Source organism: Podarcis gaigeae, assembly GCF_964106915.1.
Source record: "Podarcis gaigeae genome assembly, chromosome: 2".
In the NCBI taxonomy this organism is placed as follows: Eukaryota; Metazoa; Chordata; class Lepidosauria; order Squamata; family Lacertidae; genus Podarcis; species Podarcis gaigeae.
The window spans coordinates 59,082,523-59,109,402 of NC_139679.1; the positions used below are offsets into that span (position 1 = coordinate 59,082,523).

Sequence of the window (26,880 nt, forward strand, 5' to 3'; positions counted from 1 at the left end):
CGCGTTCGAAAGGTGGGGCGAGGGCTGAGCCCTGGCCGGTGGGTGACGTCAGCTTGTCCCGCAACATGCCTGCGGGTGGGGCCGGAATCGCTCCTCTTCCTAACGGGGTTTCTGAAAAACGACCATTTCGCAAGGCTGCCGGGCCTCCGTTAGGGTTTTCCTTGCAAGCACCATGAAATGTCGACTGCCCCAAATCCATCTGCCCAAGATTGTAACGTGTTCCGATGACGGGGCAGCGCAATCCGAAAGGCTGCCATTCGGAATGGCGTTTACTTAGAGCAGGCATCCCCAAACTCGGCCCTCCAGTTGTTTTGGGACTACAGTTCCCATCATCCGTGACCACTGGTCCTGTTAGGTAGGGATGACGGGAGTTGTAGTCCCAAAACATCCCAAAACATCGAGCTTGGGGATGCCTGACTAAGCACCACTGAATGTAGTGTAGTGGGCCTTTTTCTCAGAGTCAGCATGGGAAAAGATTGCACTGTGTTGGTTTCCGATTATGGAAGGGTTCAGAAGTGCTATTTGCTAATTCACTTTATTTATGCAGGTAAACAGGTATGCCAGCAAGGGAGCAGATCCCACAGAAAGCACCCCGTACCCCAGGTTTCACGTACAAACTCAGGTGCCTGCTGTTATCCTCCAAACTGCCAACCACACAAGCAAGCCTGACTTCAAATGATGAGGGTGTCACCTCCTCCAAGCCTGATAGTTAGGAACCATCTGTCAGGAGCAGGGGCGCCGACTTATAAAAAATATTGGGGGGGCCCATACTGGGGTCCTGCCCCGGGAAGTTTTCTAAATTTTAGATGAAAATTAGTGAGTTTTAAAGTTTTTTAAAAGTATTTTAGAGTCATATGATCAACATTAGAACCCCAAAAACTCGACTCTCTATAACTCCACACTCCGGGAAACTCGACAAGCCTGAAACACTTTTTGGCTTTGAAAAAAGAAACAAAACAAAAACATGCATGGTATTTTCGTAAAAAGCTAATTTAATTTACAGTAACAATTATGCTTATAGACTATTACAGAGCAGTGAATATATAGCTCTGAAAAGACTGAAATGATATTTAAATAAATCCTAAACTATCATTAAAAGAATAAAACAAAATATTGCTGACGCACAGTAATAGCACTTTGATTAATAAGTGAAATAGCTAATTTAAGCTTACTTTGAATAAGGCTGAGGGTTCATTAAATAAATATAATATCTCAAAGTTAATGCTTTAATACAGTTAATAAAGTTAATACAGTATGCCTAATACTGTATGTAAATACTGTAATACTGTATGTAAATAACGGGCTTTAATTGGGTCTTACACCCTAAAAATATTTAAGTATTTGAAAATAACTAATACAGTACTATAGTAATATAGAAATACAGTACTAAACCAGTACTAATATTTCAAAACTGAAAATTTAACATTCTGTATGTATTTAATTCTCTATTTTATAAAGATTTTTAATATCTGACAGTGAGTTTGGAGTAGCCCAATGCAAAAATCCTGAGGATCCATGTGGATCCATGCTTTGTAACCACGTTTTTGCACCACTGTGACCCTAGGCAACAGTGGGTGCGTGATTTTTTTGGTGCAAGATGTAGCCATGGACATGCTATGTGATCTGATGGTGAATTTGGGGTGACCCAATGCAAAAATCCTGAGGATCCATGTGGATCCGTGCTTTGTCACCACGTTTTAAATGGGGAGGGAAGGAAAAACACAGAAGGGACAAGAAGCACAAGAGGGGTGTGCGGAGAAGCAGCTGGCTAAGAATGCAGGGGAGGGGTTTAACGGGGTGGGGGGGTGGAAAGGAAGGCAAAAGTCCCCCCCCCCCAAGCCAGCCCTCTCTCTCTCCCACCTGCATCCCTAGAGCATGGAGAGGAGGAGGTGGTGGGCTGGAGCCTGCACGCAGTGTGACTAGGAAAGAATTAGAAGGAAGGACTTGATCCTTTCCTTAACCCTCTGCTTGCCAGGAGGGCAGTGGATTCCCTGCTCTTTGTTGAGTTTGAGCAAACGCAGCAACAGAAGCGGGTGGGCAGTAAGACCCTGAGGCAGAATGCAGGAAAGCAGCAGCTTCCGCCTTCCCTCCGCCCGACCGCCCGATCTGATTTTTGCCTGATTTTTGCCTATTTTTGCCCCTGCGCTCCGGCGAGTCAGCTCCAGGGACCACACATTCGCTCAATAACACACACAGACATTTCCCCTTACTTTTTAGGAGAAAAAATCTGTGTGTTATAGAGCGAAATTTACGGTAATAACTTTCTTAAATTATTGGGGGGGCTCTGCCCCCCCAAACGAATTTTTGAGGGGGCTCGGGCCCCCTCAGGCCCCATGGAGTCGGCGCCTATGGTCAGGAGACCATTTCCTAATATTTCCATCTAACATAACGCTTGCAAAGGAACAGCTGGACAGCACCTGTGATAGTATTTTATTTCCCACGGCTGGATATTTTTACCTCTCATCCAAAACATTCCGGCTTTCATAGGTGCCCTCATTAATGATAACAGACAGCATGTGAACTTGTTTGAAAAAGTAACGGAAAGTTATATATAATAGAAATCAGCTATCCGCCAGGCAAGACAGTGGGAACTAAAATATACACACACACACCCAACCAGTCTAACCATAGGAATATTGTTGTTAGGTTTACACCTCTTCTTGACAAGGGACTCTTTCAAGGCACACCAATTTCTAAAATAAAAATATAAAAACAGAACAGAACACAAAGTTAATGGACAGTGGTGACCAGTGTTATCTAGATCCAGCTAGCCATTTATTGCCACCCCTTCAGTAACTGAACAAAAAAAGCTTATAGAACAAAATTACCACGTGCATGAGCTAAGTGTCTTATGACCTATCCACCAATGAATTGAGAAGTTTTTTTATTAATTTCTGTTTAAGACATCCATCATCCTTTTAAACAATACCCCGATTTAACTATTACAAGCAACCACCTCAATGTAGTATTCAATTATGAAACAATTTGTATCTTATATATACAGTCAGTGCTTTTTTCTGGGGGGGGGACACAGGGGTATGCATACCCCTAAACATTTTATGAATCTAAGTTTGGCCTCATTGAGGGGCAGTATTTCAATATGAGCAGGAAAATGAGAGTACCCCTAAACATTTTTAAAGGGAAAAAAGCAATGTATACAGTTATTTATTACTTCATAATTAAATGCTATTCCTGGGCTCTCACTTGTGGGGTGCCTCAGGGTTCTGTCCTCTCCCCCATGCTTTTTAATATCTATATGAAGCCGCTGGGAGAGATCATCAGGGGGTTTGGACTGGGTGTTCATCAGTATGCAGATGACACCCAGCTCTACCTCTCCTTTAAATCAGAACCAGTGAAGGCGGTGAAGGTCCTGTGTGAGTGCCTGGAGGCGGTTGGAGGTTGGATGGCGGCTAACAGATTGAGGTTGAATCCTGACAAGACAGAAGTACTGTTTTGGGGGGACAGGAGGCGGGCAGGTGTGGAGGATTCCCTGGTCCTGAATGGGGTAACTGTGCCCCTGAAGGACCAGGTGCGCAGCCTGGGAGTCATTTTGGACTCACAGCTGTCCATGGAGGCGCAGATTAACTCTGTGTCCAGGGCAGCTGTCTACCAGCTCCACCTGGTACGCAGGCTAAGACCCTACCTGCCCGCGGACTGTCTCGCCAGAGTGGTGCATGCTCTGGTTATCTCACGCTTGGACTACTGCAACGCGCTCTACGTGGGGCTACCTTTGAAGGTGACCCGGAAACTGCAATTAATCCAGAATGCGGCAGCTAGACTGGTGACTGGGAGTGGCCGCCGGAACCACATAACACCGGTTCTGAGAGATCTGCACTGGCTCCCAGTACGTTTCCGAGCACGATTCAAAGTGTTGGTGCTGACCTTTAAAGCCCTAAACGGCCTCGGTCCTGTATACCTGAAGGAGCGTCTCCACCCCCATCGTTCAGCCCGGACACTGAGATCCAGCGCCGAGGGCCTTCTGGCGGTTCCCTCATTGCGAGAAGTGAGGCTACAGGGAACCAGACAGAGGGCCTTCTCGGTAGTGGCGCCCGCCCTGTGGAACGCCCTCCCATCAGATGTCAAAGAGATAAAGAATTACCTGACATTCAGAAGACATCTTAAGGCAGCCCTGTTCAGGGAAGTTTTTAATATGTAATGCTGTACTGTTTTTAACACTGATTGGGAGCCGCCCAGAGTGGCTGGGGAAACTCAGCCAGATGGGCGGGGTATAAATAATAAATTATTATTATTATTATTATTATTATTATTATTATTATTATTACTACTACTTTAGGACAAACCTTTAATAATTGATCAGTGGTGGGTTTGTGTAGCCTGAATTCAGAAAGTGCATAGGAAAAAAGTGCTTTATTCTCTTGGCTGCCTAAAAGTCAGTGCCATTACACACCCACACACCCTACAGGACTGTTGCTCTGTGCAAAATTTTTTATCAGGTCCAGAACTGCTCCTTTCATACACAGATTGGGGGAATCATAACCCATACAGCACAATTTATAAAACCAAAATAGTACTTTTTTCAGTTAGTTTTTTGAGCTGCTGAGTTTTCAAGGCTTTTCAATGATTCCTGGAATGTAAAGTTAAATCTTTCAAATTTCTGCTCATTTAGTAAAATCCAGATAGGGTTTTGCAGTTGCTAATTGCTACAAAGAGAAATGTGGATGCTGAAGCATGCCAGAATGCCTTACATAACCTGAAATGTCTGCCTCTTAATATCAGATGTACAGGTCTAGTGGTGAGATGGTAGTTTATTCAGTGACGATGTAGTATATTAACATGGCATATGCCTAGAAATGGTTTGTTATTACTGTTATAAGAATTCTAAGGTCTCAAATATAAATTAAATGTTCAAAACTTTACAAGGCAAACGCATGCATATGTATATAAACCACGTGTCTGAAATAGTACAAGAGAGCAATCCTGAAGCCATTTTGACTCTCTCAAATATTTCTCTGCAAGGAGGAAGAAAATGGGGAAGCCTCCCCATTGTCTTTTGCTTACAAATCCTGTCTTAAAGGCATATTTGTGTATGAATAGGGTGAGCCTGTGACCTGCATACAGAAACTAAAGTATTAACCATCACAAAAGAATGACCAGACTGCCCAGGTAATGCAATCAGTGACTATTATCAGGTATCCTGGCTGACAGGATTTCTGCTGTAGACCGCCTCCTGTGATGTATGTATGATGTTTTAGGGGGTGGTCTTGGGCTACAGGGTGGGCAATTTCAAAAGTCTATGTGCACCATTCTTCTGGGTTCTCTCCTCCCTCCTTTGTATGGTGAGTGGGGACCCTGTTGCAACAGTTTAATAAAGATCAGGCTTACTATCTGCTTTGCTTCTCAATATACTCTGGTCGGCCTCTGTTATTTTCTCCTTTGGATAGGGAACCCACTTAAAGACTCTATACGGGCTCTTGGATATCCCATAAGGGAAAAGGAGCAGTTTTTTCTTATAACATTATTTCATTGCTGAGCCATGGATCAATCTGAGTCCTCAGAAATACCTTTTGTTGCATTTGTGTTTTTTTTTTATAATATTTTTTATTAAGTTTGTAAAATACAGAAAAAAGAATAAAGAGCATGTTATAAAAATAAAATAAGAAGATTACAATTTTTCTTGTTCTTTTTTCCAAATCTATTGGACTTCCCCACATCCTCCCAACCCTGCATTCTCTGTGAACATAACATCAGCAATTTGTTAACTTATTTCATTACTTATTGTATCCCTCGTTTTATCATGTTACCCAATTTCAAATGTATTATAACCCGAATCATGTACATTTTCATTTAAACACAATAAAGTTATTTCCTTATTCTTATCTCAGACTTCCTGTACCTTAATTTCCATTTCTTTAGTTTAACATTACTGAAGCTAGAGTTTCCTAAAAGGTGCATTTTTTTAACATTCATACAACTTATAGTGTTTTTCCAGATAGTCCTTAAATTTTTTCCAGTCCTCCTCGATTGTTTCTTCTCCCAAGTCTCGGATTCTGCCAGTCATTTCGGCCAGTTCCATGTAGTCCATCAACTGCGTTTGCCATTCCTCCAGTGTGGGTAAATCTTGTGTCTTCCAATGTTTTGCAATCAGAATCCTTGCTGCTGTAGTGGCGTACATAAAAAAAATTCTGTCCTTCTTAAGCACTCTCTGGTCCACCATGCCCAGGAGGAAGGCCTCTGGTTTCTTAGGTAAGGTAAATCTAAGTACCTTTTTTAGTTCATTATGAATCATTTCCCAAAAGGCCTTCACTTTCGGGCAGGTCCACCAGAGGTGAAAGAATGTCCCTTCCGCCTCTTTACATTTCCAACATTTATTATCAGACAGGTGGTATATCTTAGCAAGCTTGACTGGGGTCATGTACCACCGGTATATCATTTTCATAATGTTTTCCTTCAAGGCACTACATGCCGTAAATTTCATTCCGGTGTTCCATAACCTTTCCCAGTCTTCAAACATAATGTTATGCCCCAAGTCCTGCGCCCACTTTATCATAGCAGATTTGACTGTCTCATCCTGAGTATTCCATTTAAGCAGCAGGTTATACATTCTCGAAAGTAATTTACTTTTTGGTTCTAACAGTTCTGTCTCTAGTTTCGATTTTTCCACCTGGAATCCAACCTTCTTATCTACTTTAAAGACCTCTTGAATTTGTGCATAATGCAACCAATCTCGCACCTTGTTTTTTAATTTTTCCAAGCTCTGCAACCTCCAATTGTCTCCAATCTTTTCAATAATTTCCCCATATTTAGGCCAATTGGCTTCCATGTTAGGTCTCTTACGTGCCTTGGCCTCCACCGGTGAGAGCCACCTCGGAGTCTTACTCTCCAATAAGTCTTTATATTTTGTCCAGACCATTAAAATTGCTCTCCTAACAATGTGGTTTTTAAACAATTTGTGCACTTTAACCTTGTCATACCACCCTTTTGTTGCATTTGGGGCGGGAATTGCCCTCTTTAAAATCCTCTCCCATTTGCCAGTTGTGTATATAAAGCCTGTTTGCCTGGTCTCTCTTCATTTCTAACTTGTGGTGCACTCCAATCTTCTCTAGAGGGTGTGTCTTCACCAGAAGGACCAATATGACTCATGATTACAGATGTAGGGAAAACATGGTCTTTGAGGAGCATTAATTATATTGCCCCAGGGTTCCCATCACCAATGGCCTTGATGCTGCCAGTGACACCAGAAGCAGATGCCTCCCTCATTTCATGGCGGCAGCTGGACATTTCAATGCCTTCCCCCACACTTCCACACCACACAATGCCATTTTCACAGCTGACAAGAATCCTGTATAAGTTGTAACATTGCTGCTACTGCCATCAAAGGACACAGGTAAGGCATGAGGGTTGGGAGGAGGCCTGCTGTCACAGCACTTCTCTAATATACTTGCTGTCTGCTTCAACAGGAATCCTGTTGGTGTACCATGCAGATAGATAGACATAAAAATTGCAAAAAGTGGTTACAGTATAGAAAAGCCAATGGTCAGTGACGATGAGAATTGTAGTCCACCAACATCTGGGGGATACCCGATTAGCTACCACTGCTTAGTTTATTTTGAACTATGGTTTAATGCAACATTTTTAACAGGGCCAGTGAATACTAGATAATGTTTTGTTTTTTGACTACATGGAAACAATTCTTGACTTGCATAGTGGTACTTTGTCAATGCACTGCCCTCTGGCTTTGTATGAGATTATTCTACACTAGCCGTCAGTTCCTGCATACCAATTTATTTCATACCCATTGGGACTTCACAATTCAGTTATTCTTGCCTTTGGAAGAGCCAGGTTATAATACCGACTCCCTGAATTGCCTCTACTATTTCATGGACATTGCTTCTGACAACAACAATCATAAACCTTTTACAGTATGCTCCCAAATCCACTTATGGAGGTGTAATTGCATTTAGGATTGATTTCCACCATTGTGATAACTACATTTTAAATGGTGCCACTTCCTTACAATCTACCTAGCTCCTACACTTCCAGCACTCCCCCACCTGCTTTGAGCTCCTAAACAAAGCACTTGGCCTTCTTCTAGCAACAGGTTAGCTCCATCCTGAGTTAACTGGATCCGCAGCATAGCCTACGTCAATTACTTCCAAATAATGCACTTTAGACAGAGATGCCAGATTCCAATATTGAAATGAACTAATCTTCACAGCCTCCTTAATTCACATCATTCACTTGAAAACCAGTGCTTGCAATCTTATCCTCAATCTTACTCAGAAGTAAAACTAATTAAGTACAAAGGGGTTTAATCCCATGTAAATGGATACAGGATTGCAGTCTAAAGCATTGGAAACCAAATGGGATTACATGGGTGGCGCTGTGGGTTAAACCACAGAGCCTAGGGCTTGCTGATCAGAAGGTGGCGGTTCGAATCCCCGTGATGGGGTGAGCTTCCATTGCTCGGTCCCTGCTCCTGCCAACCTAGCAGTTCGAAAGCACCTCAAAGTGCAAGTAGATAAATAGGTACCACTCCAGCGGGAAGGTCGTTTCCGTGCACTGCTCTGCTTCGCCAGAAGCGGCTTAGTCATGCTGGCCACATGCCCCGGAAGCTCTACGCCTGCTCCCTCAGCCAATAAAGCGAGATGAGCGCCGCAACCCCAGAGTCGGTCACGACTGGACCTAATAGTCAGGGGTCCCTTTACCTTTACTTTACACATGCAAAGGATTGCATTGCACTATGCATAATTAATTTTTAATTAAATACTGGGACTTTAGAAACACAAAAGTACTGGATCAAAATAATCAGGACAGATAAAATGCCATATCCAGTCTTCTTCTCTCCCCCACTCCAATGTAAGATGATTTGTAGCTACAGGACAAACTAGAAAAAGATAACAGCCAGTCAAATGGGACTTTTTATTTTTAAAAGCACTGGGCAACATCTGACACTTTGGAATTAATCTGGACCAAAATCAGATGCTATCACTTCTTCAGTGAGGAAGCAATAATTTACGAGGTGGCAACTATGTAAAAGAACCTACATAACCAGAAAATTAAATTAGTATGATTATGGTGTTGTTGCTTTATGAAATCAACAAGGTAAATTATGTTTTGACTTATTGTTCTCAGTAAAAAACCAATACAGTAATCCATTCTGAAACCTTACCAAATGAATCATACTATACATTGATGAATAAAGAATTACATCATGCCACAAATAGAAAAAAGTTTCACTTAAGTGAAAAAGGTGAATAACTACAATAACATATTAAGGCTGCAATCCTATTGCACAAGCCCATTGCACCAGAAGCAGCTAAGTCATGCTGGCCACATGACCCGGAAAAACTGTCTGCGGACAAACGCCGGCTCCCTCGGCCTGTAAAGCGAGATGAGCACCGCAACTCCAGAGTTGTCTGCGGCTGGACTTAACTGTCAGGGGTCCTTTACCTTTACCTTTAACCATGTATACTAAGAAGTAAATCCTATTTAATTCCATCAGCATTACTTCCAGATAAGTGGAGCTGGGATTGTAGCCTTCATCTACTCTCAAATGTGCATAGGTTTGCATCTTTAGGCTGTGATCCTGAAGGAGTCAAGGTTTTAAGGCTGCAATGCTTACCAGGATGTAAATCCTGCTGAACTGATTGACCATTTCTAAGTAAATGTGCTGCTGATGACTGGAGTCCATTCTCTACAACCATCTGCACTAATTATTTTGGAGAAACACAATACACTGAACTCAGTGGACCTTATATTCAGAAAACATTTATAGGTCATGTGTAGATCTAGGTTCCTAAACCAAGAATGGAAGAGATTTCTTTTCCCCATAAAGAATATTGTAAAGTTATGGTGTCTGAAATCAGGAACAACTACTAACTACACCCTCATATGTTGGTTTCTGTAATAAGGAGCACCTATCCCATACTATTTACCCGTTTTCTCACTCTGGGCCTCTGACTTTTTAAATGAGTTTAGAATATGTTTTAGGGTATGTTTGTTTGTTTTTAAACTAGCATTAGTTTTTATTGCTCTATACTGTATTTTAATATTGTGGTTTTGTATTTTGCTTTCAGAGTTGCAACGAGAATTTCTGCTATACAGCAGCTATAGAAATGTAAAAAATCTTGTTGGACGAGTCTGTATTCAGACCAACCAAAAAGCCACGAAATTGTGGCAGGTGTTCCGAGTTATTCACAATACTTCATCAAGGTAAGATTTGTGACAGAGAGGCGAAAAATATAAATACCCAAAAAAGTACAAACGGGAGGCTAAAATGTTGCAGCATACGGTTAGTTTAAGAACCAAGCTCAAGATGGGTTTATTTTTGTTTTACATTTTGGCTGGCTCCAATAAAGGCATTTCCTCAACTTTGGATTTTAGATAAACAAGACTACCTTTGCACTTTTATATAAGGATGTACAGTAGTCGGTTAACAGTGCAACCCAAACCATTTCTACTTCGGAGAAAATTCAAAAGGGTAAGTAGAGCTAGGGCGGTAGCCTTAGCTAAGTAATAAACAACGATATTGTGACAGCTAAGAAATAAAGGGAACAATGATTTCCCGAAAAAACACCGTCACTACACTCTCTGACAACTCAACGCCTCCTGCCCGCACCGAGGCACACGCACGGCAGCCGCTGCTCCGCCTTCGAAGGCTGCTGTAGGCGAGATCTGCAAAATATATCCGCGCAGCAACCCGTGCCCTGCTGGAGGACAGGAGAGCCAATCACAGCGCAGGGCGACACCCTCGCGCTCAGAGAGCTAGAGAGAGAAAAGCCTTCTCACCCCCTTCAGGCCGGCGCAGTGGTACATCCCTAAGGCGTTCTGGGTCCCCTCCCCAAGCAGGCGCAGTGGTACAGCCGCGAAGGGCGGCTGGTTCCCTCCCCCACCGGCGGAGGGAGACGCCATTGCGGAGTTGTTTGTGAAGCAGCAGAGCGAGAGCAGGCGGCCGCCGGGGAGGGAGACGTCGGCGTTGCTAGCGGTGCTGAGGCCTTTTTTTTTTTGAGGTGGGGAGGCCCGAGGATTCATTTGGCAGCCGAGGGGAGCGGGGAGCATCATGTCCACCCCAGCTAGGCGGAGGCTAATGAGAGATTTCAAGAGGTAAGCGCTCTTCCACTTTCCTTCCTCCTCCCGAGAGCTCTGGCTGCTTCCCAGGGCCGGAATGCGCCCCCTCCCTCCCGCCTTCTCTGGAGGAGGAGGAGGAAGGGGTCCCCCCTCGCTCTTGGGGACCCCCTTGTGAGAGCCCAGCTGCTCACCTTTGCCTTTTGCCCTTCCAGAGGAGCTGGGGGGGGGGCTTTCTGTGTTTAGGGCGGAGGGGAAGAAGAACTCTAGATTTCGCCTGTCCGTCTCTACCCCAGAAAAAACCTGCTGGGGAGGACAAAGAGTTCAAGAGTTTCCACTTCCTCCCCTCGAAAAGATCTGCCCTTGCCCCGCACCCAGACTGCCCCCCACCCTCCCTCCTTCCCCTTCCTCCTCTGTTAAGAAGAAGAAAGTCAAGGTGCTTCTATAAGAACAAGGGTTGTGCTAGACAAAAGACTTAAGAAGCTTGATGGGGTTTTTTCCTCTTCTCTCTTCAAAACAACCTCCCCTCCCCAAAATAAGAGAGAGGCCAAACTGATTCGAGAGACCATTCCCCTATTTTTTGGCTTTGACCGCCCCTTTGTAGAATACTTGTTTTGTTGATATAAGGGAGTTGGATTGAAATAGACTGGATTGACCACGTCACAGGTACAGATGAAGGCCCCCCTCCCCAACTCAGGGGAATGACCTAGGGAGCCAGTTTGTTTATAGCATGGAACGTTATGCAAAATAGTCATTAGGTCACTGGTTTTAAGAAGTCGCCTCTTACCTGTTTTTTTTCTATCCTGCACCCACCCGCACCCCTCCAAGTACTCAGCATGCAAGCTGCCTTTGGGGTTTGCCGAGTGTGGAAACGGGTTTGTTACATAAAAGCCACGGTAAATGGTATGCCCAAGAAATGATTGATTTTCAGCGGTTTGGTTTTCTTTTCTTTTTAAGGAAGGAAACTGGTAGGCCACAGAGCTGTATTAAATGCAAGCTTTGTTATTTCCATTTAATAGAGTTTTTCTATGCTCTTCATCCACTGATCCCAAAGCATCTTGCCAATGTGATGCTTCAAAAATAAAAGAAGCCATTGTCACAGCCTCAGGTTACCCAGTGAGCCAACGGTGGAGCTGTAAATAAAACTCCTTCCAGTCCAGTGTCCCCCTCTTTCGTTTAGCTATGTTGAATCTTTTAATCCCCAAGGATCTGCTCCAGAGTAGAGTTTCAGTGCATTTGGTATTCACTCTACTCTGTTCCCTTATGACATGGACTATTCAAAGAGAATTGGTATATGAATTATTTCTCATAAATATAAACTCTTTAAAAGGCTGGCCTGTGAATTCCTGGGGGGGGGGGCAGGGGAAATGGTAGAGAGAAACATTGAATTTTTAAATTTTTGCTATGTAACCAGCTGTGTTCTTCAAAAGCAGGGAGAATGCTGGCTGTACTTAAGTGAATGCGATGATTTTAGTCGTGGCTTATAGAAAATGCTAAGTTTCTCACACTGAAGTTGTTTGTGCCTATTACAATGGAGGCTTGTGTTGTTTCCGTGTTTGTTTAGGGCTGCTTCCTATAATTGCTCTTTGCCTCTTAGCTTTTACTGACATCTGGAGGCATCTGTGAAGGTTATGCTGAAGTTGGCAAAATAATGGCCATTTTATTTTCTCAAGCAGGTTGCCAAGAAAGACATCCTATCCAAATATGCTTTTCCTGGCACTGCAAATGGATTCTACAAAGAAACCTGTGCATATTCTATAAAATTACAATATGTACATTGAATACTTAAATATTGTTTAGATAACATTACACAGGAACTATTACAGCATGGATGTTGTTAAGTGTACAGACAGCTAGATGGTCTCCAACTTTGCTTAAATTTGAGGAGTAAAGAAACAAAATAATTGTATGAACAGGTGCACATTTTAAGATGGGATCCAGTTGCTGCTGAATTGCCATAGGACTGCAGATAGTTGTATTTCCCCAGTATGGCAAATGTGGTTATGCCATGCCACAGAATGGGTTGGTGCTGTGACACGGTGGTCGTATCCAACAATGCAGTATTGCACAAAGCTGTGATCCTGAACTGTTTTCTTGAATGCATTCCATTGAAATCAGCAAGGCTTACTTTGAAATAAATGTATCGGAATTAATTTCAGGAACTGAAGCTAAGTTTCACTATGGGAACTAGGCCTTTATACTTCCAGGTTAGTTTTAATAATTGTTTTACTGGTTTCACTATACTGACTTAAATTTTAAAATCTGCCCTAAGACAACTTGTGTTGCATCTGGAACAACATGAAAAATTGTGACCCCAGAACCAAGCAATATTTTCACCAAGGCACCAGTGTTTTGAAAACTGACACAAAAGTTAGAAAGGTTATGATTAGAAATTAAACTGCACTTAACTTGCTAGGGTTGTTTTTTTTAAAATCCAGTGTTGTGTGAGCTAGGACAGTCCTTTTGAAAGAGGACATAAAATGCACTAACTATAAGGGATCCCTAGCCTAGACATTTGTTAAACAACTCCTCGTAATACTATTGATGAAGACATTTTAACTACTGAATGGGGAAATATCTGGCACTAGAAATCTCAAAATGAAATGTGTTTGTTTCAAAGTGCATGCTAGATAGCTGGTTTGACATAGAAACTGGGATTCATGTCAGGAAACACTTAGTTCAAAGCTCACCTCAACTGTTTTAAATATTCTTGGATAACGTATGTGAAGTGTTTTGAACATTTGAAATTTTCTATATAAATGTTGAGTATTTGGCACTCAAGCCATCTGAGTTAAGGAAGGCATATTTTGCTTAAGTCTTATTTCATTTAGGCTGACTTAGTAGTGCTCCCTCTAATCTTCAATTAACTCTGTTTGCATGTGAAATCCCAGTCAGGGCTGCAAAATCTTCATAGCTGAAGGCTTTTCACAGCATGGTGTTCATGAAGCTTCAAGAACCAAAGCTATCTCTGAACAGCACATGGGGCTTAATGCTTTTGCTGAGACACTGGCATGCAAGCTGGCTATCATGTAGCAAGAAGTCACGTTCCTTTGCTCTCCAGCCAAGGTTTTAGGTAGCTTGTGCTGTTGACATTAAACTGATTGAACTGAGCATGCTCCAAGAAGTGAGCTGTATGAATGCAGGGTAGTTTTAAGGGCAAGGAACTGTATGTAGACTGACAATGCAGCATGCTGTTAATTTGCTGTTATTCCTAATGCCACTCTGTTGCAAGTCTTCCTTCCCAATACAGTGGTACCTCGGGTTAAGTACTTAATTTGTTCCGGAGGTCCTTACTTAACCTGAAACTGATCTTAACCTGAAGCACTACTTTAACTAATGGGGCCTCCTGCTGCTTGCGCGCTGCCAGAGCACGATTTCTGTTCTCATCCTGAAGCAAAGTTCTTAACCTGAAGCACTCTTTCTAGGTTAGTGGAGTCTGTAACCTGAAGTGTATGTAGCCCGAAGTACCATTGTAAATGGAAATGTACTTTTTGATGTGAGGGCTACTGACAGAGAATTATTTCAGTATCTTAAATCTCTAATTTTCCTCTGCAAAATGTTGCAAACTCTTAAATAAACATGATTAACAGACTATCACTAATATTGCAGTTCTGCTGTAAAAATGTCCGTATACAATACTGGCATAACAAGGCAAGCTCTTGTGTTACATAAAGTAAGCATGTGGAGGTCATATTTGCCACATGGAAGGAGTTCACTCTGTCTCTTCAGCTTTTCTTTAAGAGATGTCCCTGCATGTAATCCGGCTTGAGGAACTGAGTGACTTTAAAAAAAGATGTATCTTGACCATGTTGGGACTTTTTTTTTTAATGGAGTAACATATGGAGGTGGGTTGAAATGGGCTGGCACAGCACACTCTGAAATCAAATTGTTCCACCAACCAAAATAGAACAGTACTGTCTCACTACAGATATTATGAATGATCATCATTTCTCTACTGAAAACCCAGATAAAATATATTACGTTAGTCTATCCTAAAGGTCACCAATGCATGAGCCACCATAGTGGAGCTAACCCACAGCTGACAAACCAGCTGAATAAAGGGTCTTGATTTCGCCTGATGTTTCAGTAATGTTCTGTGTTTCAAACAGACATAATTTATGGCTTCAGTAGATACTTGCCAATATGTAAACAAATAACAGTTCATTTTCCGTATAGTTATCTTCAAGTGATGGTCTGAATGCTCATGAGAAGGACGCAGCTTGCTGGTAGAGCATCTATTTGGATGCAGATGGTCCCTGCCTCAGTACCCAGCAATAGCCACCACAAAGCTGATCTCAGGTTGACTACCAACACTACTTTCGTGGTGGCATAATTGAACAGACAAGCTTTGCTTACATCAGGCACCAGAAGTGCTAAGCCTGAGAAAAGATGTGCAAGTGTCCCCAACTCTCCTCCTCTTACAAGTGTAGAAAAGAGGATAATCATCATAGACACCTATACAGTTAAAGTAAATTAGACAAAATATGAGTGTTTTCTGTGCTGAAATGTAAAAGAATGAGTGCAGAAGATTAGGTTGGCAACAAGGAACTTCAGTCCAGGATTGTGGTAAGGGCTGAACCTTGGTGGCAGAGCATATTTTTTGCATATAAGCATTCTCGGGTTCAGCCCCCCAAGAACTCCAAGTAGGGCTGGGAATGTCCCATGCCTGAAACCCAAGACAGCCATTATCAGTTAGTGTAGACAATACTGAACTAGATAAGACTCATTTTCAGGCTGCTTCCTATGTTCCACAGAATGCTGGCTGACCACTGAGGAGACAGAAAACCAGATGGGAGGAGGAATGGGTGGAATATCATAAAGGAAGGCATGGCTGATAGGCTGGCTGGCTGGAATAGTGTGTATACACTATGGATTGTAATGTCTCCATGCATTCTGCTTTCTTCTTTCAAGATTACAGGAAGATCCACCCGTGGGGGTCAGTGGTGCACCATCTGAGAACAACATAATGCAATGGAATGCAGTTATTTTTGGGTAAGTGAACCTTACCTTCATTATAAAGGAAATGAATGAATACATTCTAAGTTATTTATTTTCTGTGTCACTTTCACAAATGGTAAGTGATGACTGAAACATTTGAGCACATCATTGGAAACAGATTGTTTAGGGCCCAGTCTTGCACTCCAGAGTATTCAGCCTAACAGGGCAACATGGAACATACAGGATAGGATTCAAGTAATAAGCCCCACCAGTGGAAGCCCATGCAAGGACTTCTGCTAGCTCAGTGGGGCTTCCCCCTCTCCTACCTTGCACACACACATGCCCAAAGTGGGGGTGGGGGTAGGGTCAGGCGAACCCCCTGAACAACATGGAGGGGAAGGGCCACAAATGTTTGTGTTGATGGAGCAATATGTTTAGCACTAAATTGAATCCCTCTCAAATCATTCTCTTTTAAGCTTTCTTACGATATAGCATTTAATTGTACAAGCATGGCGCTTTTAATTGAGAGTGGAACAAGCTGAGCACTTTGGCTGAAAATTCCAGTGAATGTATTGTCTCAAATTATAGCTTTGCAAGTGAGACTCTTTGCAGAGGCACTGCAATATCTAGAGTTTGGGAATCAAATATATTTTCAGTAACACATTTCTATACCAAGCTACTGGCCATTGCTTTATGGGAACCTAAATGGCAGACGATAGCTTGTGAGTTCTGTTTGTTCATTTACAGTTAAGGAATAATTAATTTGTATTATCTCTCTTTCCAGGCCAGAAGGTACTCCCTTTGAAGATGGTAAGCTTTTAAAACATTTTTTGCTTCTGGTAGCTTTTCTGAAATTTAGAATCTAAGCACAGGAATCTTGCATTATGTTGCCATATGTTACCTGTAATAGTTGTCTGATATTGTTATATTGAGGATAACATTCCATTTGTTGTAGTAATACATGTAAGCAAAGGTAAAGGAGCCCTGGATGGTTAAGTCCAGTCAAAGGAGACTTTGGGGTGCAGCGCTCATCTCACTTCAGGCTGAGTGAGCTAGCGTTTGTCTGCAAACAGCTTTCCGGGTCATGTGGCCAGCATGACTAAACCACATCTGGCACAACAGGACACAGTGACGATTGCCAGAGCACACGGAAACGCTGTTTGCCTTCCCGTGGCAGCAGTACCTATTTACCTACTTGCACTGGTATGCTTTCAAATTGCTAGGTTGGCAGAAGCTGGGATAGAGCAATGGGAACTAACCCCATCATGCATATTCGAACTACTGACCTTCCAGTTGGGAAGCCCAAGAGGTTTGGTGGTTTAGACCACAGTACCACTTGCTCCCTACCCGTAATACATGTAAACCTTGGTAACAAAAACCAACTACCTGTTTTAAAGCCCATTATTCTTACAGTGCCTATTAGCAAGAAGTCCTAGTACTTTAAATCATGTAAATTTACTTGTTTGACCACAATACTAAGGCTGCAGTCCTAACCCAACTCATCTTGGAGTGTAAGTCACATTGAAGTCAACAAAACTTACTTTTCAGTAGACCTGTTTAGGATTGCACTGTACAATATAAATAAAATCCACTTAGTTAAAAGGGTCTTTTATCATTTAGGTTTGCAGCTCGAGAACACAAAGTGCTAATCAGTCGATGGTTTCATGAAGTAGGTTGTCACATCCCTAATCTAAAATTGGGTCATCTGGAGGAGTTATAAATTAACCATGACAGACAATTTGGAAATATTTTAATGCTTGAATTTGCAGCTGGTTCTACTGGAGCTCCCTCTGACTGTTCCAAAATTCCTATCTCCAGTGACAATTGCATATTTGCCAAAATGGAGACCCTGACATAACAGACAGGGATCCAAAGAACCCCGAGACAAATTCTGTTTGTTCAATTGAACTTTGGACTTGTATTTCTTGAATAGAACTCCCCCACGACACATGGAAAATAGATTTTGAAATTTTGTTGTTCCCCTCTCCCCCCAAAAAATATTACTGAGCATGCCCAAGACCTTGGGCATCGCTAAAGTAGCTATTTGGCTTTTAGCCACAGTTTCCATCAACAAGGCACTTAGGCATAGAATAAAGCAGTCAGACATAATTGTTGATGGACAACTTGGGTGTCTTCCAAATGTGATATTCAACTGGAAAAGAGTGGGCCCACGGGGTGGTGGGAGTGTGTGTGTGTGTGTGTGTGTGTGTGTGTGTGTGTGTGTGAGAGAGAGAGAGAGAGAGAGAGAGCGAGCGTGCAATAGCCCCACTCAAGGACAGTACCTAAAACCAGACCTTCAGTATGATTTTGAGCTTGTATTCAGTAGAGCCTGCTAAGATTTGGGGAGAAGTTCACATTAGTTCATTCCAACATTTTTCATGCTTTTTTGGTAATGCCTGGCTTTGCCCATAGCACATGATCCTGATTCCTCTTTTGATACTGAAAATAAAAACAACTTCACGTTCCCTTGAACTGATCTGTATATAAAACTGTCTCGGTGAAAATAACCACAGTAAAGTATATGGCTGTTCTTGCAGTGTGAAGCGGACTTAAAGCCACCTGTTTATCACTCTCTAGTGTTGTGTCTTGAACAGGGTTTTTTTAAAAGTTGAAGTTCCAAAATTTTGTGTGGGTGTTTCCTCCCCTCCTTTTGTTTAAGATCTGTATTGGTCTTATTTAGAACTAGTATATAAGTGTTTCCTGCAAACTTGTAAGTCTTAATGACCATAGAGCTGTTCTGTGCTCATACTGATTATTCTGGTTCACACTAGAAGGTAAAGTGGATGAGACTTGGGTGTCCTACAAAAAAAAATCAGCGGAAGGTTCAACTTCCTGTAACCTGTCATATTTTGTGTGTGTGTTTTAAACTTGATTCTGTCAGTTGTAGTTGAAAAGGTGGGGCAAAGCAGTTTTTTGTAGAGCTTCAAGATAATTTTTGCTTAGCACCTGTAGTGAAGTAAATGGCTACTTACAAGCTCCAGACACCTGAGGCTCTCATGTATAGCCCAGGGGAACTTGTTAGTGCAGGGAAAACGCAGGCTGTCATCACAAAAATGACGGCAAATATTTCTGATAATCTATTTGATGGTAAGTTGTTTGTCTCTGACCCAGTCCATAGATTCTGTTAGTTTTTGATACCCAGTTGGATGTAGTGAAGACTTCAAGGCTGTCAACTGGATGTTGACAGTTCTCTTTTTTTTTTTAAGTGTCCCTTTCTCAATACGAAAAACACACAAAAGCAGCAAAAAAGAGGCATGCTTCAAATTACTGCTGAAAATGTAGGTACTAGAAGCCTAAGAGAATGTTACCTCTTTCAAAATAAAATTATGGCTGAGGTCAATGGGCCTTGTAATCCAAAATGTTTGGAGGGCACCAAGTTGCTCCAGAAAAAAAAGAAAGAAAAGCACACCTGTACTTACTGTCCTGGGTGCAAGTTTTCTTTTGAAACATTGACATTTTTAGACATATAGGCGTGCAACTCCTCATTTGTGTATAGTGCTTCGTCCTCAACTGCCCAGCTTTTTTCCTTTTCGTTTTCTCCAAGGATGTGTTTGACTGTGCTGGATAATTTCAGGCCAATTTACACATTCGGCTTCTGTCCCCACATAGAACGCGTTATTATTTTTAGAAACAGTGTGAAATGCATGAGTTCAGATCCTTGAAATGTATCTGTATCTCACATATATGTATGTGTGTGTGAAAGAGAGAAATATCACATGATGATCTCGAGCATAGATTTCATGCTGCTTTCTTCACAGAAATACTTTCATTGTAGTAAATGTATAATGTATGAAGACCTGTTCATTAGAACAGTTAATCAGCACCAGCTTAAAATGCCTGTTATGTAACTCATAAATATCTGAGCTGAATAGGTTTGCCAGACATTTATCTAACTCCATTTGTGTTTTGTTTTTAATACCAAACCAATGTTACATTTTCAACCTGTGGAAATTCAAAAGGAATATACCTGATTCATCTGCATATTTTTCTACACAGTTTTAGATTCTACTCCATATTCTCTTGAGTGGGCTGCTAAGATACTCTCAGGATGCTGATGTTATTTCTATTCATAGCTGTGTACTGCAGCATTTTATTAAATCTAAAAATAATGTCAGACTAAGTGTTTATTTTTATTTCAAGAGTAGTAGCCCTCTTGTTAATCATAAGTGCTTTTGAAAGGAATTAAGTTTTTCTGCTATATATTTGCGATCTTAAGATGTTTGTAATAGCTTTGTTATATAACTCTAAACTGCCTTATGAGATGGGATACAAATGTATTAAATAAAATGTCATGTTTAGGCTTTTAAAAGCAGCTTCATCTACATGATTTGCTCTTGTTTGTTTCCCTTTCCGCCCCTTTCTCTCTTTTTTTACAGGTACCTTTAAACTAGTAATAGAATTTTCAGAAGAATATCCAAATAAGCCTCCAACTGTTCGGTTTTTATCAAAAATGTTTCATCCCAATGGTAAGTTTTCATGAAGAATATGTAAAAACCTTAGGTGCAAGCATGTGCTCTCTGACTTTTAACAAACTTTTAATATCCATATCAATTGCTGAAGGTAATTGTCATGGCAACTACTTAACACAGAAATTCTTCACAGCCTGCAGCCAATACTTTCATTAAAATAATATCTGAACACTGAACAGCCATGCCATACTGGCAATCAGAAAAATAAATGGAAACTAATTAAGTTTAGAAATAGTTTGTTCTATTAGAGACCAAAAGAACTTCCTGATTAAGGGAATTGTTTTGGAGGGTACAGTGGGGAATGGGGAAAGATACATTGCATGAGTGGCCACCTCTGTTGGATCCAGCCCCCTACATCTGCAAAATCCCAAGCCTTAATGAATTTTGCAGCTGGAGCTGTAATCTTCCTTAATATCTGTGCTCCTTTTTGGAAGCTTTCTGTCTCAAAATTTGTTGCTGAATCCTCTGTGTATAGCATATGGCTGCTTCTCTTTTAGGCAAGGAGAGCTCAGTTAATAGGGAGCAGTATTGATGCTGTCCAAGCACTGATTCAATCATTTGACAAGACATCGAGGCCCTGTGTACAATATTTTTGAAACCTTTCCTCCCATTCTTTCTGTAGCCTAAGCAACTTGCTGTTCATCAGCTGAAGAGTGAGGAGGAATGAGAGATTGTTTTTACTGTGATGTCATATGTAGCTAGACAATATACAGTGTTTTAAAGAGAGACAGTGAGCCTACAAGCCCATAATGTGAAGGAGGATCCTCCTTTTGGAGAGGAACTTTTATTTCCCTGCTCAGTGTGTGTAACTAACATACGCATAGAGGAACTCTGATTTGTGACCCATATATTTTAACTTTGTTAGGAAGATTGGTTAGAGATAAAGTGAGAGGATTCCTCTTCTGTTGCTACAAATCAAAGGAAACCGAACACCTTTCATATAATTATCTCCAGATTTTGCATTGGGATTGTTATGAGTCATGAGTCTCCATCAGCACATTGAACTGCAGAAAAACCCGTCTTGGGAACAAGAATTTCACTTTGATTTTCTTCCTGCCCAAAAGTGAGCAATAAATAAATGGATACTACCTCCCAAAATGCCTAGTGACCAGTACTTCTAACCTGTGCCCACACAAGATTAACTGCAGGTTGCCTCATTGGTGAAAAGTTAGTGTGCAATATGCTCTTCTCCTATATATTTTCTGCAGCATGATCTATGTATGTTTATGAAGATTTCAATATGAATTAAAATGCTGAACTTTTGGAGAAATGCATCACCCGTTCACATGTAGCATTAAACTGGCATAAACTTGAAATAACAGTGGTCTAATTTTAAAACCTTCTTTTCATTTTAGTATATGCAGATGGTAGCATATGTTTAGATATCCTTCAGAATCGCTGGAGTCCTACGTATGATGTCTCATCTATTTTAACCTCAATTCAGGTAATCTTAGTAAATAACATACTGCTCTTCATACTAGTCTACTCATCTGAGAAGCTGATGGGGAAAATTGCTGATGAAGATTGAGTCCTTTCTATCTTGAGCAATTTATTACAGTGAATATTTTGAACTATTTCTAGTAGCTGTACGGCTACTTAGTAAGTCATTTTGTCTGAAGTGCTTGTCAAAAGGATTCAGTTATTTTTCTTTTACTGTATCAGTTTAGATGTATTATTAAATGTAAATGTTGCAAGAACAGGGCCTGGGCTTGTTGTAACCCTCAAACGTGGCATTCTACTCTGGTTAGATCTCTTCATTTTGATGGCTGCTGCTTTATATTCCACCCCCAATTTTGGCTTCCTTTTCTCTTTCCAGTCGCTGCTTGACGAACCCAATCCAAATAGTCCTGCCAACAGTCAGGCTGCACAACTTTATCAGGAAAACAAGCGTGAATATGAAAAAAGAGTTTCGGCTATTGTTGAACAAAGTTGGAATGATTCATAAGAGATAACTACTTCATTAACCGACATCCTCATAATCATCATGTACAATTTAACTCGCGATAGGAAATGCTATCAGAACTTCTCAAGTGCCACGTTTGACTTGCATACAGATGTGTTTGCAAAAATAAGCCCTTCAGTTTCAAAACTCTAAAAGCTTGTGTACCTTGATTAATGTACTTTCTATTGCATGTTATGACCTAAGTTATTGCTACATAAATTTGTAATATATCCTGTTTGTATTTTTTTCAAAGTGTATAATGTTGGTGTGAAGTTTTCATGACAGAATATACATATTTTGTAAATCTGTACTTTTTTCAAAATATTGAATGCCTTATTTTTGAATTCTTTAGATTTATAAATTGGACAAAAATCACTTAACAGAGTTTTATATATAAAATATTTCATGTAAAGCTGAAATACATAACCTCAGTGCAAGACATTTTTCTGTCACTTCTTTCAAGTTTTCCATGGGCTCACAGATCGCTTGCATGCAGATCTAACTACAAAAATACATTGTTAAGATGTAAGATGCCCTTTCACGTGTGCAGTCTAAAATTCTGCCTAGGTAATATTTTTTTCCACCACCAGTGTTGGAAGAACCTTACAGTTCTCAGCACTTTGGTGTGGTAGAGAAGTACTTGGAGCTCCATTTTTTTCCAACACAGTTTTTGACATTATTTACATTTTCTTATATGGTGCTCTCTCTTTGGGGAGCTTGGTATATAAGTTGCCTTTTGCCAGTCATGCAAGATAGGATAAAGTGGCAAAAAAGATGGACATGCTACTCAAGACATGCAACTCACAAATAAGTGCCCCATATCCAAACTTAACACTTGTCATTACATTAGCGACTCTTAACTGGCCAAAACCATTCACAGCAGAGCCAGTGGACAAGGTGCAGAGAGTGCTGCCATTCACTAATGCAGACCATTGCCATAGCTATGTATATGCCCGAACAACTGAGTTTTAATCACATGCAGGTGGTAATTCTGCCTTGTATCTCATTTTACCTCTGCTTAAAGAAAGCTCTTTGCTCAGAGGAGAGAGGAAGTTCTGTGAATGGAAAGCCAAATCTTCTTCTTCATGCAGTTCCATAGTAGATTTGGGAGGGGGAGAGAAAGGAGAAGCAGTAAAAATGGCTTTCCTGCCTTCTGTGAGTAGAGGGACACAATGAGATGCAGCCTTTGGTTAACTTGCTTACTGTAGGCAAAATCTGGAACTACATCAATACAACAAGGTTTCCAGTTTAACAGAATCAAAACCAGAATCTAAACCTGTTTCAAATGGAGATGGAGGAAAACAGGATGGCTCTAACGACCAGGTCACTTTTTATCAATGGGACTTCTTCCTACATGATGGGTATGAGCAAGTACAAGAAATCCTTTGCATAGATGCTTCCGCTTTGCTTATTACATTATTATCCCACCTTTCCAGTAAATGGGTCTTAAGATGCCTAACAAGAGCAGTACAATAGAACAGCAACAAAATAAAATTGAGGCAGGAGAAACAGTTTCCAACCTCTTGAAAACCAGTTAAAACAAACAACATAACTAAAAAGCCAGATGTTGAGTCTAAGGCCTGTATAAATGAAAATGTACTTGCCTGCTGGTGGTAGGTCGTCAAGCCTGGTTAGCCCCTTCCTTTTCCTTGGCAAGGCATTCAAGAGCCTGCAAGCAGCAGCTGAAAAGGTCCTCTCTTTTTTTAGTTCCCATCAAATGCGCTTCATATGGTGGAAAATGCAGACTTTCAGATGACACGGTCCCAAGTCGTTTAGGACTTCGCAGGCCACACAACTCGCACTTTGGGTTTTACCTAGAAACATACTTGCTAGCCTATGAAGTTGCGAAAGCGTGGGAACTGCATGCCCCTGACAGCTGGCCCCCCTCACTGGGTGCAGCACGCAAAACCAACTTGAGCTTCTGAATACTCTTCAGAGACAGTCTCATGTGGAGTGTCACAGTTGTCCAAATGAGATTTAAGTAAGTCACGTGCTAACGATGGCCTGATACTGCAAGGAACAGGCACAGTTTTTGCACTAACCTTAGCTGTGCAAAAGTGCTGCTGGATGCTGTCAAAGCCCATCCAGGCTCAGGGTTGATTGCAAAGGTACACCTGAACTATAAGTCCAGAGGGAGTGCAGCCCTATCCAAGGCTGATTGAAAACCCAGCTATCTTACAACCAGCCAGGAGCATTCTGTCCTGTGTGGTTTAAGCTTCAGTTTGCCCTCATTAAGTCTGTTACTGAATCAAGCTTTCATTCAGAACTTGAACAGTTTCCATGGATTTAAATGTAAAAGGTAAAAGTTTTGGGTACTGTCAGAATACTGGTGATAGCAAAATTTTGCTGAGTTAAGGTATTTTTATAAAAATAAATAAATGACTATTTCCAGTGTCACATGGTGAGAAATTCAAAACTAAGGAAAAGTATGATATGGTTTTATTTATTTAATACTTCTAAAGAATCCTGAAAGTTCAGATGCATTTAGTACTTTATGGTTTAAGGAACTGGAATCCTAGATCATTTCAGTTGCAAAATTCAATTGTATAGTTACAATTCTGAAACAAGTTGTTAAAAAAAAATCCTACTATGACTTTGAAAACTCAGATTTATGAAAGACACAACATTAATAGTTACAGATAGGTAGCCGTGTTGGTCTGCCATAGTCAACATTAATAGTAATATCAAATACTAGGAAATGTTCTGAATTTACCTTCATATGTACTCTGTTGAACATGGTGGGAAACGATTTGTACAAAATCACCAGCTAGAAGTACAATTCTTTAATAACCAAAGTAGAAAGTACAAGACTTCTCTTTTGTGCTCTATCATTGCAGCTATTTCACAAGCATCTAATTCAGTTTTCCTTAACTGCTATGCATGTGTGATCTTTGTTTTGGTTAAGATTATGTTACTTCTATATAAATAGTACCCATGTACTGATATCAGAATACATGTTACTATAACAACCTTCTCATTAACAGGCATACTAGGTCATTTAAGTCCTGCCTTTGCTAAATGAAAGATAAACACTACCTTGGCTAAAGAATATGCTTGCTTGGTGAATTGTAGGAATGGAAACTCTAAAATGGATTGGGAAATGTTATCAAATTCTCAGTGGCTAACCTTTTTATAGAAGGCCAGGAAAGATGTGGTGGTAATACAAACAATCACTTGCATTACATTAAAGAAGGACTTTCATATTCTCTCACAATAATAGGTGTAAAAGCAGATTAAGATAGTGGAAGTTTACAACCCAACAGTAGGAAAAGGGGCTTCACAATTAACTAGTGCTATTAGGGTGGGTATTTTTGGCTATCAGTAATGGTTGCTGGGATAAGAAAATTATGAAAATGTGAGAATGGGTTTGGGTTTGGGGATTTTTAAAATATATTTTTAAAAGAAAATAAACACAGAAATTTTCTCCTTGCCAACCACAGTCCACGTCAGAGGTCATACGCTTTCTAGGGAGACACACAGTAATAAAGCAGTAATTTTCTGCTGCTTCTTTCCGTAGTTCAAATTCCTGTCATAACTTTTACCCATAAAGGTTATTGGTAGGTTACAACTGTACAACCAAAGAGAATATGCACAGGAGATGAATTGTGCTTAGCATGAACTCCAAGTGGGGCAGACAAAATTGAGAATATCTTTCCAGAGTCAGGTGGGGGTGGTAGAGACTATTTCCCCCCACCAACCCTGGATCAAACCTGTGAGAACATGTAATAGAGTCTGTTTCCAGGGAAGACAGGCAATACCTGCTAGATCAGGTGTGGAGAACCTTTGTTCCTCTCCATGTGTTGCTGAATCCCAGCAAGCATGGGAGTTATAGCAACACCAGGAGGGCCAAAGGCTCCTTACACCTGACCCAGGTAGCAGTTTCCTATGTTCTGAAATGTGGCAGAGTGTATTCTCCATGTGACAACTCCACACAGGGGAGCTGTGCTACTGGTAGCAGCAGGGGAAAGGAATCTCCTAGCCTAATATGACAGCAGGCCTCTGGTAGTAGTGACATAGGTACATTTGGAAGCACTTTGCCAGCAAGCATGTCAAACTGACCTGACAGTCTTTCCCCCACATGAATAGCCACTTCAGATGAGGTGATTGGGAGCAGAGGGCAATTCACCCTTTCCCTGCTTTGTTTATCCACTCTAAATGATCACATGTGGTTTCATTTGGAATGCTGTGAGGGAAAGCCACTCGCATGGAAGGCACTTTCAGAACAGAGAAAGGTGAGGTGAGGTAGGAAAGCAAAGCTCCCCTCACTGTCCCCCTTCTCTCTGCCCCCTGACTGTCACATATCATCAACCTCCTGGAAGTTCTTCAAACCGAAAGAACAGTTATGGCACTGTTACAGACTGTCCAAGTGTTAATGTCCACATCTCAAGCTGAGGTTTGTGTGTGTGGAACATAGAAACTAAGCTTTTTCATTTGTATGTAGCCAATCTTTATATAAAAAAAATGTTTTCCTTTCTCAGTCCCAATATGTAGAAACAGTCGGTGGCC

At 41.1% G+C, this 26,880-nt stretch overlaps 1 protein-coding gene across 1 annotated transcript; it reads left to right on the forward strand.

Annotated features, from left to right (window-relative positions):
• The first annotated feature begins 10,587 nt into the window (after window positions 1–10,587).
• Window positions 10,588–25,420, forward strand: UBE2B (ubiquitin conjugating enzyme E2 B). The gene is made up of 7 exons (XM_083728662.1): window positions 10,588–11,064; window positions 15,937–16,017; window positions 16,748–16,773; window positions 20,340–20,429; window positions 21,788–21,876; window positions 22,249–25,006; window positions 25,054–25,420. The coding sequence occupies exons 1-6, from the start codon at window positions 11,021–11,023 to the stop codon at window positions 22,375–22,377; spliced, it is 459 nt and encodes a 152-aa protein (XP_083584788.1). The 5' UTR covers window positions 10,588–11,020; the 3' UTR covers window positions 22,378–25,006; window positions 25,054–25,420.
• Window positions 25,421–26,880: the final 1,460 nt, after the last annotated feature.

Excerpts from the sequence above, each read along its gene's own strand:
- UBE2B (XM_083728662.1), top strand. The coding sequence starts at position 11,021 with ATGTCCACCCCAGCTAGGCGGAGGCTAATGAGAGATTTCAAGAG. Across the intron at positions 11,065-15,936 it reads CTAATGAGAGATTTCAAGAG|ATTACAGGAAGATCCACCCG; the intron begins GTAAGCGCTCTT and ends TCTTCTTTCAAG. Across the intron at positions 16,018-16,747 it reads TGGAATGCAGTTATTTTTGG|GCCAGAAGGTACTCCCTTTG; the intron begins GTAAGTGAACCT and ends CTCTCTTTCCAG.